Source organism: Peromyscus maniculatus, chromosome 21, assembly GCF_049852395.1.
Source record: "Peromyscus maniculatus bairdii isolate BWxNUB_F1_BW_parent chromosome 21, HU_Pman_BW_mat_3.1, whole genome shotgun sequence".
Classification (NCBI taxonomy): domain Eukaryota; kingdom Metazoa; phylum Chordata; class Mammalia; order Rodentia; family Cricetidae; genus Peromyscus; species Peromyscus maniculatus.
Window position 1 is genome coordinate 58,936,209 of NC_134872.1, and position 12,376 is coordinate 58,948,584.

At 44.0% G+C, this 12,376-nt stretch overlaps 1 protein-coding gene across 4 annotated transcripts in view; it reads right to left on the reverse strand.

Moving 5' to 3' along the window:
• Kcnq5 (potassium voltage-gated channel subfamily Q member 5) overlaps positions 1 to 11,694 on the reverse strand; it is a 551,758-nt gene extending 540,064 nt beyond the window's left edge. Inside the window, exon 1 of one of the 4 annotated variants that reach the window (XM_076557921.1) lies at positions 10,070 to 11,694. In XM_076557921.1, coding sequence (XP_076414036.1) covers positions 10,070 to 10,476 — 407 coding nt within the window. In that variant the 5' untranslated portion in view covers positions 10,477 to 11,694. The remainder of the gene's footprint in view (positions 1 to 10,069) is intronic. The other 3 variants (XM_076557918.1, XM_076557919.1, XM_076557920.1) reach the window with 3 other exon arrangements.
• Between the last annotated feature and the right edge of the window lie 682 nt (positions 11,695 to 12,376).

Consider the following 12,376-nt stretch of genomic DNA (forward strand, 5'->3'; position numbering starts at 1 on the left):
GAAAAAGAAGAAGAGGAAGAGGAAGAAGAGGAGTCGAGTATTTACTTTATTCTTTTATGGAGGGAAAAATTCTATGATTTCTCTGAAGATAGTGAATTGTGTTATCTATCCTTTGGTTAAAAGGATATTATCTTTTCTTCAGCATAGTGTAATAGTTTTTTGACCATTCTTATTTATACTTGTTTAGTTTACTTCACCTTATACTGTCTATAAACTTATTTTTATTATCTCCTTCCAGCCCTGGAGCCTAGAATAAAACTCCGTATCCATGAGCTCTGAAAAACAGCTCTCAGCAACATGACCTAACTAGTTTAAAAACAGGAATTTGTGAAGTAACTCATCAGGTCCAACACTGGATACCATAGCTTGGGAACCATGTAAGGGAATTTTTCTTGGTAGAGATGCTGTGAAGGTAGCACTTACATTTTCAGTGGAGTGATGAGAAAATTATGCAAAGAGAGAGAAGAGAATGAGAGACTCCTGAGCATGGTCACACCAAACTGGTGGCCTAAATCAGTCTAGAAGTCAACATGCTCAACACAAATGTAATGACTGGGTGACTTCTGTCATAATGTAGGCACTATTTGTTCCACCTTTGGAAGAACTGCACGGTCATCTCAGTGTGAGGATAAAATGAGATTGTTACCTACAGTGCCTGAGTTCAGTGGGAAGAGCATAATCCTTCCTTTGTTCTGACTCCTTGCTGGCTCTGAACCTAAAGCAGCAGCCTAGCTTTCTTTTAAATACTTGAATATTCATTTGATATTCATTACTGTCAAACAGTAGCCTGTAAATTAGTTCCATTTCTTCTACTTGTCAACATCTACATGAATAACAACAGTAACTTCTGAATTCAGGAGCATATGCTGAAGATTTTAAATGGGGTCCCTAAGAGTCATTATTATTACTATTCTGCTTCTGTGACCTATGCATTTGGTGAACTGAAATAAACCTACATCATTTTATCACTCTACATTAGAGGTTCTCCTATGATAAACATGCATTTTCAAGGCCATGTTTCCCTCACATCTTGCTATTGCTCTATCCCATTCCCTATTTCCTCTTCTACCCTTAATTGTAGTTATTATCCAGGTATTCATCATGGCCTACTAACTTTCTCTTTACTGCTTTCCTTGTAATTTTATCTCCAGTATTTTAAAGCAGCATCCACGAGCTACTGTAAACACACAATCGGAAATGCCACCAAAAACTGAGCAGCTCCAAAGTTAAACTCATTTTTATCACCTCTTACATCCCTTAACTTGTTATGCCACCTGAAGTCCTGGTCTCACTTAATGGCCCCACTGTCTATATAACAACCCAACCCAATTACCAGAAACAACAAATCTATCTCTCTTTTATCTTCTATATTTGATAATTCATAAATACCATTCCAATATAGTACCATTTTTTTTCTTCTCTTGCATCATTTCCCCAGTCTGCATCCTAGTTTAATAACAGTTTCAAAGCTGACCATCTCTGCTTTCAAGCTCCTTCAAGCCATCATTTGTAGTTTTGGCCGAGTGGTACACCCAAATGTGAGCTAGTGATCATTGCATGTGCTGGTACATGCTTGTAATCCCAGGGCTCAGCCTGGGCTTAATAGAGATGTAGAGACCAACCTTCACTACATCAGGAGACTCCATTAAGAAAGAAAGAAAGAAAGAAAGAAAGAAAGAAAGAAAGAAAGAAAGAAAGAAAGAAAGAAAGAAAGAAAGAAAGAGAGAGAGAGAGAGAGAGAGAAGAGAAAGAAAGAAAGAAAGAAAGAAAGAAAGAAAGAAAGAAAGAAAGAAAGAAAGAAAGAAAGAAAGAAAGAAAGAAAGAAAGAGGGAGGGAGATAAGGAAAAGAGTAAATGAAAAGAGAAAAATAGAGAAGTCATTATTGTTTACCTTAGTTCTATCTCTTTCAAAGACCGTCCAATATGTAAAAGTAAAATCCTAGAATTTTAGAATGGAAATACATATTATTCCTAATTTTATTAACAGTTTCAAAAGCAGTTACCACACTAATGGAAGTATGTGTATTTTAAATATTATAGATACACACAGCTCTCACATACAACACTAATATTATATTTTAATATACCCTGTTCCTATTTCACAAATTAAGAAAGCTGGTATGGAAAGCATCTCACTCCTGGCTATCAAATCAGTAGGGGCAAAGCTGAGGTCGAATTTGAACCTAATCGTGTACTTCTGTGAATCATCCACTTTGTGGAATGACTAGCATTGAACACATTATCTTCTGTGGCTTTAAGGTACATGAGAAACTGGATCTATAGCTACAGACCCGGACATATGAACTGCAACATTACACTAATAAAAGATCATCCTGCCATAGAATAAAGAAGAAAGAGTCTAGAATAGCCTCATGAGTGTTACAAAGGGGATAATGCCCAACGTGACTGCTTTTGCAAAAGCCGTATCTCTTCATGTACAGTTAAAAATCAATTAACTTTAAAATTACCTGGTAACTTAAATAACTGAATGAATTGAAGGTTTTTCTTTTCACTCAACTGGCTCATTTGACTTTCCATGGCATAACAGAGGAAAGACAAACTCTCTGATGATGAATGCAGTGTGTGTATTCATGCTGTTAGCTTAACCATGTGTGCAGTCTAAATATGCACTAGTATACATTCACACATAATAGAAAAGTAAAAATGATTTTCAAATTTGAGAATTGCTAAGTTAACCAACATTTAAGAAACTTGGTCTTCTGACAAACTCATACAAAAGATGTTAAAAGGATCACTTCACTAGGAATTTCACTAATAATGAAAAAAATAGTTACATGGCCAGTCTGTTTCCCATCTTGCAACCAAGTAGAACGTTGAAGAGCACACCTATAAGCTTGAAAAAAATGAAAAATAAAACGTAAGTGTGGACACATCACCCAGCATAAATGACTGTGGCTAGTCGATGTTTGGGTTTCCAGTAGTTTCACGCCGCTGGGTTAGGGTAAAACATGCTCCGCTGGCATTTTCATTTGCCAAAACAGCCATTTGCAATTAAAAATTAATATTGGCATTACTTCTTTGCAAGCAATTACCAAAAGGCTTCTGGCTATCTTCCTCGTTTATAGTGCTTCTTGCACTACGGCTTGATTCCATTTTGAAATACTGTTCTCATATTTTTGTTTCTTTTATGCCATGCTATTCTCAATGTTGATATATCAACAATTTTAACATCTTTAATTGGATGATGGACCTCAAGTATATTTTGGACCTCAAGTACAAAAGTATTTATTTGTATTTTAAAAAACAGACTGATTTGCCATGGTATATATTATATTACTATATTAGCTGAATATAAAGCAGTATAAATTGAGCCCCTCTGCACTGAAGGGGAATAAGTAGTTTTTAACGAATGCATTTTAAACAAAATGCAAATTTCAGTTTCTATAGATACAGACTTAATTTGGAACAGAATTCTTATGCAAATAATAAACAATTAATTAGGTCTAATGGCATCAGACACAGAAAGTAATCAGTAGAGTAAAATTTCATCTACCAAATGGGAACTAGTATAGTCTAGAGAGTTGGAATATCGGTAAATGAAATAAGATGCACACATGGATCACAGCTATGCAAAAGAGAGTTCTTGGTGTTAGTGACTCAGGAGGGAGACTGTAGTTTTAGGGATTATATGCACATGGAGTGGAGAGAGGTAATGAACAGGGTTTTTCTCCAATCAGAGGAGTGCTGTACTAAATATTGGAAAGGTGACTTTAGCTATGGTGTGGCACATAGAACTTGAGGAGTAGGGCATGAGGTTATAGCCATGAATCAGGAGCTCAGAACTGAGGAGGGGGAATGATTAAAATACCAGATAACTTTGCACTCCAAATACTTGGTTACTTCTGTGATAGTACTTTAGAATCATTCTATTTCACTCTCTCACTTGGGTCACAGACACTATTATGCCCATGCATAGATGAGGAATCAGAAACCCAAAGGCTCAAATGATTGCTCCACATCAGTTACTTAGAAAAGCTAGAGGTCAAGCAGTCACCTTCTGAGGTACTTCTAGCATCTCCATGAAAATGGCAAAGACCTGGTATTTCTTTTAGTTTTGGCTTACCTAAGACTTCCACATGGAGTACTTCCAAAGAAAACTACTTCCTCACTCAAGTTAGCACTTAACAAGGCTCTGTTAGATACATGAGACCTTCTTAAATAATTAAGATTCAGAATTAAGTATACTTTCTATTCAGGAAGTTTTCCCTCATACTGAAGGTCTAGGGCAAGATGACATCACCACTACAAAGGTGAATGAAGCACCATTATTATACTATTCATGGCATCCCCAGAATGCAGTGGAATCTAAGACAATCTACCTCATCCATAAGACTGCCTGGAAAGGTGCTTAAGAAGTTGCCTTTGTATTGTAGTTTGAAGAAATAATAAAAATTGGAAATATATATTGAAAATTCAGGGTACACTGAGTGGGAAAAATTCAACAGCATAGCATGAACACAAGAATAGTCATGAAACACAGGACAAAGTAGGCCAGCAAGGCTTGTAATCAGGAGAATGGGATCTTGGGGTGTGTGGGACTATAATTAAGCCAAAAAGATGACATGAGGGACTTGTACACTGTTACAAGGGACTGGAGCCTAATTTATATAACTACTAACCACTCATCCATGTATTAAAATCATACTTACGACTTGTGTCATTCCAAATAGACTTCAGCTACAAAAAGCCTTGTTCTTCAAGAACATCATTCAGAAGAAATCTAGTGAAGTCTCATCAACTTCCTAGCTTCTGGATGGTGGTTCTATTACACTGTTCTGGGTCTGTCTTCCAATTCTTATTCATTCATCCTTTTACTGGTGTCCCTAGTCCATCCCATTGCTTTTTCATTCCTTGTTTTAATTACCATAAGCTGATAAAGGTTTCAAAATCTAGGTATAGGATCAAGACATTTATATTAACCTCAAGATGTTTTAAACACATTGATTCTTTCAAAATATTTTCTTATGCGACTTCTATGCGCTTGAAATTCTAGAGGTTGCTGACCTAAAGCCAATAAGACAAGACTAAGGCTGGGTCCTGGTCCCACGCCTTACAATAGTCACTCAAATGACTGAGAATGCCTGAGATTCTACTTGAACAAATCTGAACTCTTTACATTTCTGTCAACTTGGGTCTTCCCAGTTTGCCATATAAATTACTGAATGACACTTCTATTTCCCAAATCACAGGTTAGAATCAGCCTCATTAACCCCCTTGGATGGGAGGAAACATGCAATCAATTCTGTATCTTTAACATTTTTTTTTAAACAAATGACTCGAGTACTTGGCCCTAAATGGGACATCACACCTCTACCATTACCCAGCAAAGCTCTGGAGCATCAAATAAGAGGGTGCACAGAGATTCTAAGAGCCAGAGGTTGGGAGAACCTATGGCAACATGACACAGCACCATCGGGACATGACATAAACGCACATCAGGTGTGGTTGCCTGCACAAGACCAAAGCAGTTAACATTCCAACGTGGATCGTGGATGGGTTCTCAAGACTCCATCCCTAACTACAGAGTTATTATCAGCTGATGGGATGATAGGGAAGGAAACGTTTTCTTTAGGTTGTGCCTGCACCAGTGGAGAGCCCTACACCAGTGGCATCCAGGCAACAAAAACTGGAGTTATTAAAGAACAAGATATGAAGTTAAGATGGGAAAGGGGGAGGAGATTTAAGAGGAGTTGGGGGGATAGGGAGTGGGAATGCTCAAAATACATTGTACAAAAGTCTCAAAGAATGAATTTTAGAGGAAAAAGAAACATTTCTGACTGAATCTCCTTTTATCCCCACGGTTAACTCCCTTAGTTCCTTGGGCAATCATCTCTCCCCTTTCCTGCAGCCCAGGACATAGAGAGCCAATAGACATTTTCAGGGTGAATTCGATAAAAAATGGTAAGAAAGAATGGAGTCCTTGTACAACTGTTACAGCCTAATTACACACCATACTGACTCCATTGTAAATTCCCTCTCCCAATTCATTTTCCCAACTAAGATGTAATTCTCTTGATTTTCACCATTCATTAACAACTTCGGCCTACAGGATAAAGACAAGATTCCATGTCTATCATCATAGGCTACTAAAAATTAGCTGCATGCCTGCCCCCACACCCGTCTTTTTCTTGAAGATGGCTTTATCCTGCAAGAAGTTTAAAGTACTTACGGTGACTGTGCATCCTCGACCCCACACTTTCACTAAAGCTATTTTCTCTGTCAAGATTGCTCATTCCCCCTGTTCTGCCCACCTGAAACGGTCTACTTCGTTGTCCAAACTCAGCCCATGTCTGACTTCCCATTTGAAGACTGCTGGTTCTTCTGCTCTCCGTCACATTGTCTTCTCTTTTGCACGAAGCTTTGTAACTTATTTTCTCTGTGACAGTACTAATAGCATCATTCCACACTTGTTGAAACGCTTACAACCACCCAATGCTGTTCCTCCTTGAAGTCAGAGGTCTTCATCTCATTAATTTGGAAATCAGCACATTCCTCAGACATTCAGATACGAGTAAACGAGTAAGTCTATGAATGATATAGTCATATTTAGCTTTTGTTAATAATACTTGTGTCAGAGTGGCAGCTACAAGGTTGGAAATGGCAGTAAGATGTCCAGGCAGCAGAGGAGAGGTTGAGAGAAACAGGGAGGGGCAGAGAAAGCAGCAAAGGACAGAAGAGAATATCTGGAAATATATTCCAAATTAAATGAGCAAAATTTAATGATCAATTGGATGGTCAATAGTAGCTAGTAGAGTCGGGGGGGGGGGTGACTCCAGGGTCCCTAGCTTTGGTGAAATATTCTAGTTTGAAGTATTTATGAATTTTCACCCACAGTACTAAATCAGGCAAAGATACTTTGGGCAATGTGATGTTAGATGGAAACGTCGGCATGGATACATCTCTCAGGGTTTTCTGTGACAGGCCTCAGGACTGACCACATTTGCTAAACTAACGCAAAATTACATTAAGAATCCTACCACGAACTCCTCTACAACTACCATAATTCTTCTAAATTTTCCCCAAAGAAGGGCAATTTAAAAGGAACAAACAACTCAAAGAAATCATCTCCTATTTTAAGAGCTCATCTAGTTAATTGTATCACAGCTGAAGACAGAACATACTGCTGCCCGGGGACTCCAAAAGAGCAGGAAGTGCCTGGATCGCCTAAGGCCCACAAATTCAGAGGAAGAAGTCACTTGAAGCAGGTCACCGCTGTTCTTGCCAGCATCCTTACCAGTAGTCTGGGATATATACACGTACGATCCCATTTTAGACCATTAAAATATCATTATAATAATTATTTTTACATATTTTAACACAAAATTCTCTTTACCTGAAGCATAATATTAAACATACTTCTCTTATTTCTTGGCAGTGGAAACACTGGGCTAACCAAGTAAATTCATCCCTGAAGTGCCTCATTAATCACAGTGTACTTGTTCTTGGCACGGAGCTTAATACGCTACAAAAACTGTTATTAAAGTATGATTTGAGGATTCCCAGGCTGGCAGGGCATTAGTTAGTTACACCTCTCTAGAAATTATTTTCTTATAGTTTCCTGTAATGGTCTTATTAGACTTACAGCTCAAAGTAACCTTTCTTTGTTAATTTAATGTGTAAATTCCTGCTATTCAAAACCTCATTTAAAATCGTAAGTAGCGATTAGCCCTCTTCCCCCGCTCCCTCCCCCAGGATCTGCAGTGGTGGCAGACCATCTCTCCAGAAGCTGACCCTGTTCATTCTGATTTTGTGCTAATGTGAATCTTGCATCACCATGTAGCTGAGCTGTTCCAATTCTACAGCCTTAAGGCTCTTCAAAGCATCATGGAGAACTTTACATTAGCAGTACTGTGTTGACAAGCTCATAACTTATGTTCAATTTACCACTGAATTCACTGAGAAAGCTGGTTAGCAGGCAAGTACTTAAACTAGAACCCTTTGAAAAATCATTTGGTAAAGTGAAGGAAAAAAAAAAAAAGCTAGAAGCCCATAACAACCAACTTAATAGCTAGACATCAAAAAGAAAATGTTGTATTTTGAGAAATTTTCATTCAAGTTCGTAAACAAGGCTCAGGAGACATCAGTATGTGCAACCACAGAGATTGTGTCCAGCCCCCTCTGAATCCATAACACATAGTCCACCCAAATAAAATGCAATACATTGCATCACATTTAAAATTCAATCATGAATATTTTGAGCATGTTCTAAAAATATCATCATCCATACTGTGGATATTTACTGCAAATTAAACCTCATCATTGCTAAAAATTTTCAGTATATTCTGACAGGTCAAAGTAATTTATTAGGCTCATTAAGTACTAGATTAATTGCACATCAACCCAAGGAGAGGAGCTTAACAAGTGTTCGGGGTGTTTTCCTATCACTAATTACATCCAAATCCATGTGACACTTCCGTCAACAAATGATAGAACTTAGAATTTTGGAGGCAATGATGATACAAAACAACATTCCCTGCGTGTGCCTTGCAAACACATAAAGCTGGCTGGAATCGTCCACCTAATCCTACATGTTCGCATCAATCTGGAACTGTAAAAATTTCCAGACACCAGGGCCCCAGAGTGCAGACTCCACCAATTTCCTGAGTTCTACCTGATCATATTCCAGGTCCACCTATTTACAAAACCAGTCCCTTCTCTCTGGTTATTATTATTTTTTAAGTTTCCTGGGTTGGTGCCAATTCTTCATTCCAGGGGAGGGATAAGTATAGGATGGTATGCCTCATTTCTGAAAGAATTTTTGTGTGTTCCAAACATACTTTACTAAGTAAGAAACAAGGAATCAGTCAGTATGTGCCTGCAACTTTCTCTGAAGGTCTCCCAAGGCTAATGTATTTCACTTTAACATAAGGAAGGAAGGGACAGAGAGGGTGCAAAAAGAGGACAAGTGTTCTTTAAAAACAGTAAATTAGACAGGGTGTAAAGGCATAAAAACAGCTGTAAATCGTCCAGATAAACCCAAGTCTAGCAGGAGATTGAATGAATGGACGGTGTGGGAAAAACAGTAGTAAACGTTAAAGCCACTGAAAGGTTTTTAATGCCTAAGGGAAAAATAAACATTTGCTTCCAATCATTTTCTCATTAAACATTCTCTGCTAGATGGAGAGGCTTACTACACACACACACACACACACACACACACACACACACACACACACACACACACACACACCACTCTGTCTCAGCGCCTTAAATGCCAACTAAACCCGCTGCTTGATCCAGGTCAGAACTGGCTCCTTGAGTCTCTGCCATAGCACCTTGGGCCGTGCCTGTTCCTGAACCCAGGGATCCCCACTTGCTGCTGCCGCTGAGTGGAGCAGAGCTTGGATCGCCCGCTAGCACTCAGGCCACCTCTCTGTGGCAAGAACTAAGGGCACTGACAGATTTTCCGTTAATGACAGCTGTGATGGTGGCCAAGCGTGTTTCCGGGCGGGCGCGCTTAAAACCTAGTCTCTCTCTCCACCATGTAGCAGCTTCCTCTGCTCGACCCTAGGGCGGACTGTGGACCCACCCTTCACCTCCTCTCTCCTCCATCCCACCTCTATACACCCCTCCTATACACTCTCCAGCCTCAGGTTGGTGCACATCATCCCAGAGCGTTTCCCAGCTCCTGGGCGCCCCACTCAGTTAAGTTTACGTATGTCAAGACCCAATCACTCCGGATTATCTGAGTCGCCTAAATCCTGCTTCTGCCTTCAATCTCCCAGGTACCTGGAACTGCCTGGCAGTTCCTTGGGTGCTCTGGGGCAAAACGGTTCAAGCTGAACAAGTGCGAGAGGTGGGACAAGAGAGATGGAGGGTCTCCGGAGGGCCTATCGCAAACACGTGCAAAGAAATAAAAACCACCACGTGTGTGTATATGTGTATGTGTGTGTGTGTGTGTGTGTGCTCGCGCGCGCGCGTTTCCGCGCCTCGAGCCAGGGCGCGGGCTCCAAGCGCGTCCCGGGGGTCCAGGCGCAGGGGGGCTCCCCATCAGCGGGCATGGCTTGGGGGTGGGGGGCGCAGGGGGGAAGGGGGCGCGGGTTACTCACACGAACGCGTGGTAGACGAATGCCCAGCCGCGGGGTCTCTCCAGCACGTTGTACAGATAGTTCTGCACCCGCCGGTACTTGACGTTGCGCCGACAGCTCTGGCTGCTGGTGTAGGAGAGCGGCTTCCCCAGCAGGCTCATCCGGGCCCCCTGCTTGCCCCGGCGGCTCTCTCTCAGGCCGCCGCCGCCGCCGCCTCCTCCGAGCGCCGCCGCGCGGGTGCCGAGCAGCAGCAGGCCGTCGCCCCTGGCGGCCGCCGAGTTCAGCAGCACCCTGCCGCGGCCGGACTCCACATCCTTCATGCCGCTGCCGGGGCGCCCCCCACCCGCCACGGCCGCCGCCGCCGCGCCGCTCCTCACCCAGAGCCCGGCGGCACCGCCCTCCTCTCCTCCCGCGTGGTGGCGGGGCATGGCATCACCACCGGCACGGCGAGGGGGGCGCCGGCGCCTGCGGCGGGGGCAGCGGCCTCATGTGCGCGGGCAGGTCGGCAGGAGGAAGCCCGCAGTCGACGGGGCGCCCCCCGGGGCGGACGAGCTCAGTGGCCTGGGGCTCCGAGCGGGGGCGGCAGGGTGTGCGGATCAGGCCCCGGGGGTGGGGGGGCTGTCCGGATTTCTGCCGCTGCCAATTCCAAATCCGGACCTGTTGGGGGCGTCACTTTGAGAGGTGTCCCTCGCTCTCCCTTAGTCCCGCGGCTGCCACTCCCTCCTCCCCCGAGTGTCCACGGGCCGGGCGGGAGGGGTGTGCGGGATGCCCCAAAGCACGCTCTCACGCGTGCACACCCAACCCCGGGTGGGCTCAGTCCATCCCCCTGCCTCCCGCAGAACACCGGCCTGATCCTAAGTCCGTCTCCCAGGCCGGAGTTTGGGTCGGTTCTTCCTGAGGCTTAGAGCTGTCCGGAGAGTGAAGTCCGCCCGGTGCCTCGTGAACAAACTGGACGAGCGGGTCTCTCTCTGGGTTTCTCCCGCCGCTATGCCGCGCCTGGTCCTGCCATCCTCCCGCAATGGGTGTGGGCAGGAGCGGCTCGGTCCTGCCCTCCAGGTGCTGGCTATCCTCGGAGCGGGCCAGTGGGGGCGACGCTTCGGGCAGTGGCGCTTGGGTTCCCGCGCTGGAGACCAGTCCTCCGCAGTTCAATGGACACACCCGGAGACCGCCAGGCAGGGACCCAGCAGCTTCCAGCGACTCAATCCAGCCTGCAGCCTGTGACTTTCCATCCTAGCCTCAGACAGCATGCCCGAGAGTCACAGAACATCCTTCCCATCCCCAGGGATGGGGTGTGGGGAGGGCGTACAACTCCAAAGTGGCTCCTTTGCGGTGAGGGAGCTGCCGTGGGGCTCCTCCTGACAGAGAAGCCTGGGAAAATGAACCCACATCCCTCCTTCAAGAAATTTCCATTTAAGTGGGAGAAAGTCATAAAACTGCTTAAGTCTCCACGGCGGCGGTGGCGTCCCCAGTGAGTGGGAGAGGGATCCTGGAGGGTGGGGAACCCAGAACCTGCCTCTCAGCTGAGATGCTGTAACTTACAAGGTTAGAGACCTGCCTTTTAAGGGGAACCACTGACTGGGTCTCCTACCACCCCTGGCAGATGGGTGCCCCAAAGCCCGCGCTCTTGGCTGAGAGTGGAGCCAAGGTACCGCTGGCTGGGAACTCTGGCTTTCAAAAACATTGTTAGCAATTAAACAACCGATTCAGCGTTGGGGAAACTGAGAGCATGCCAGGCTTGGGAACTACTTCCAAAAGAGCAGCCTTCCTCCCAAATCTGAAAAAAGAAAAAAATTAATCAAGTTCAGCTGAACGATGCTTTCAACAGAAAGCCCTGGTAGACAGTAGCACGGTGGTTATATCGTGTGCCCTTTACGTTTCCTTTAATATCAAACAGTACTAAGGCAAAAATCTTATCTCATTTGTCTCACCCATAGGAGATAATACTCTACCAGCACCCCCCACCCGGTGCATACGCCCACGCCCACGGACAGCTGCTCTCTGCAGTCATAGCGGCAGCCAAAAGTTTTTTTTACGTTTACTTTCATCTTTATCGTTTTGTAAAGACCCCTCCCTGGCTCTTAGAGTCAGCAAGACCTTTCTTCCCTTAAAGCCTCCCGGGCAGTAGGCACTACTAACTCCTGGCTCTGTGCAGCTGGCAGCCATACCACGTGACTGTGAGCCAAACACCAACACCCAGAGTCACTCCTGCCTTCCCCTAATACACTTCACACCCACACACCGTGGAGGTGCTAGAGAGATTGCTCCGCGCCCTGCTATTCAAGGCAAATGCAGAGAGCGTCCTGGAATAAGCTCTCCAATCCTAGAGCT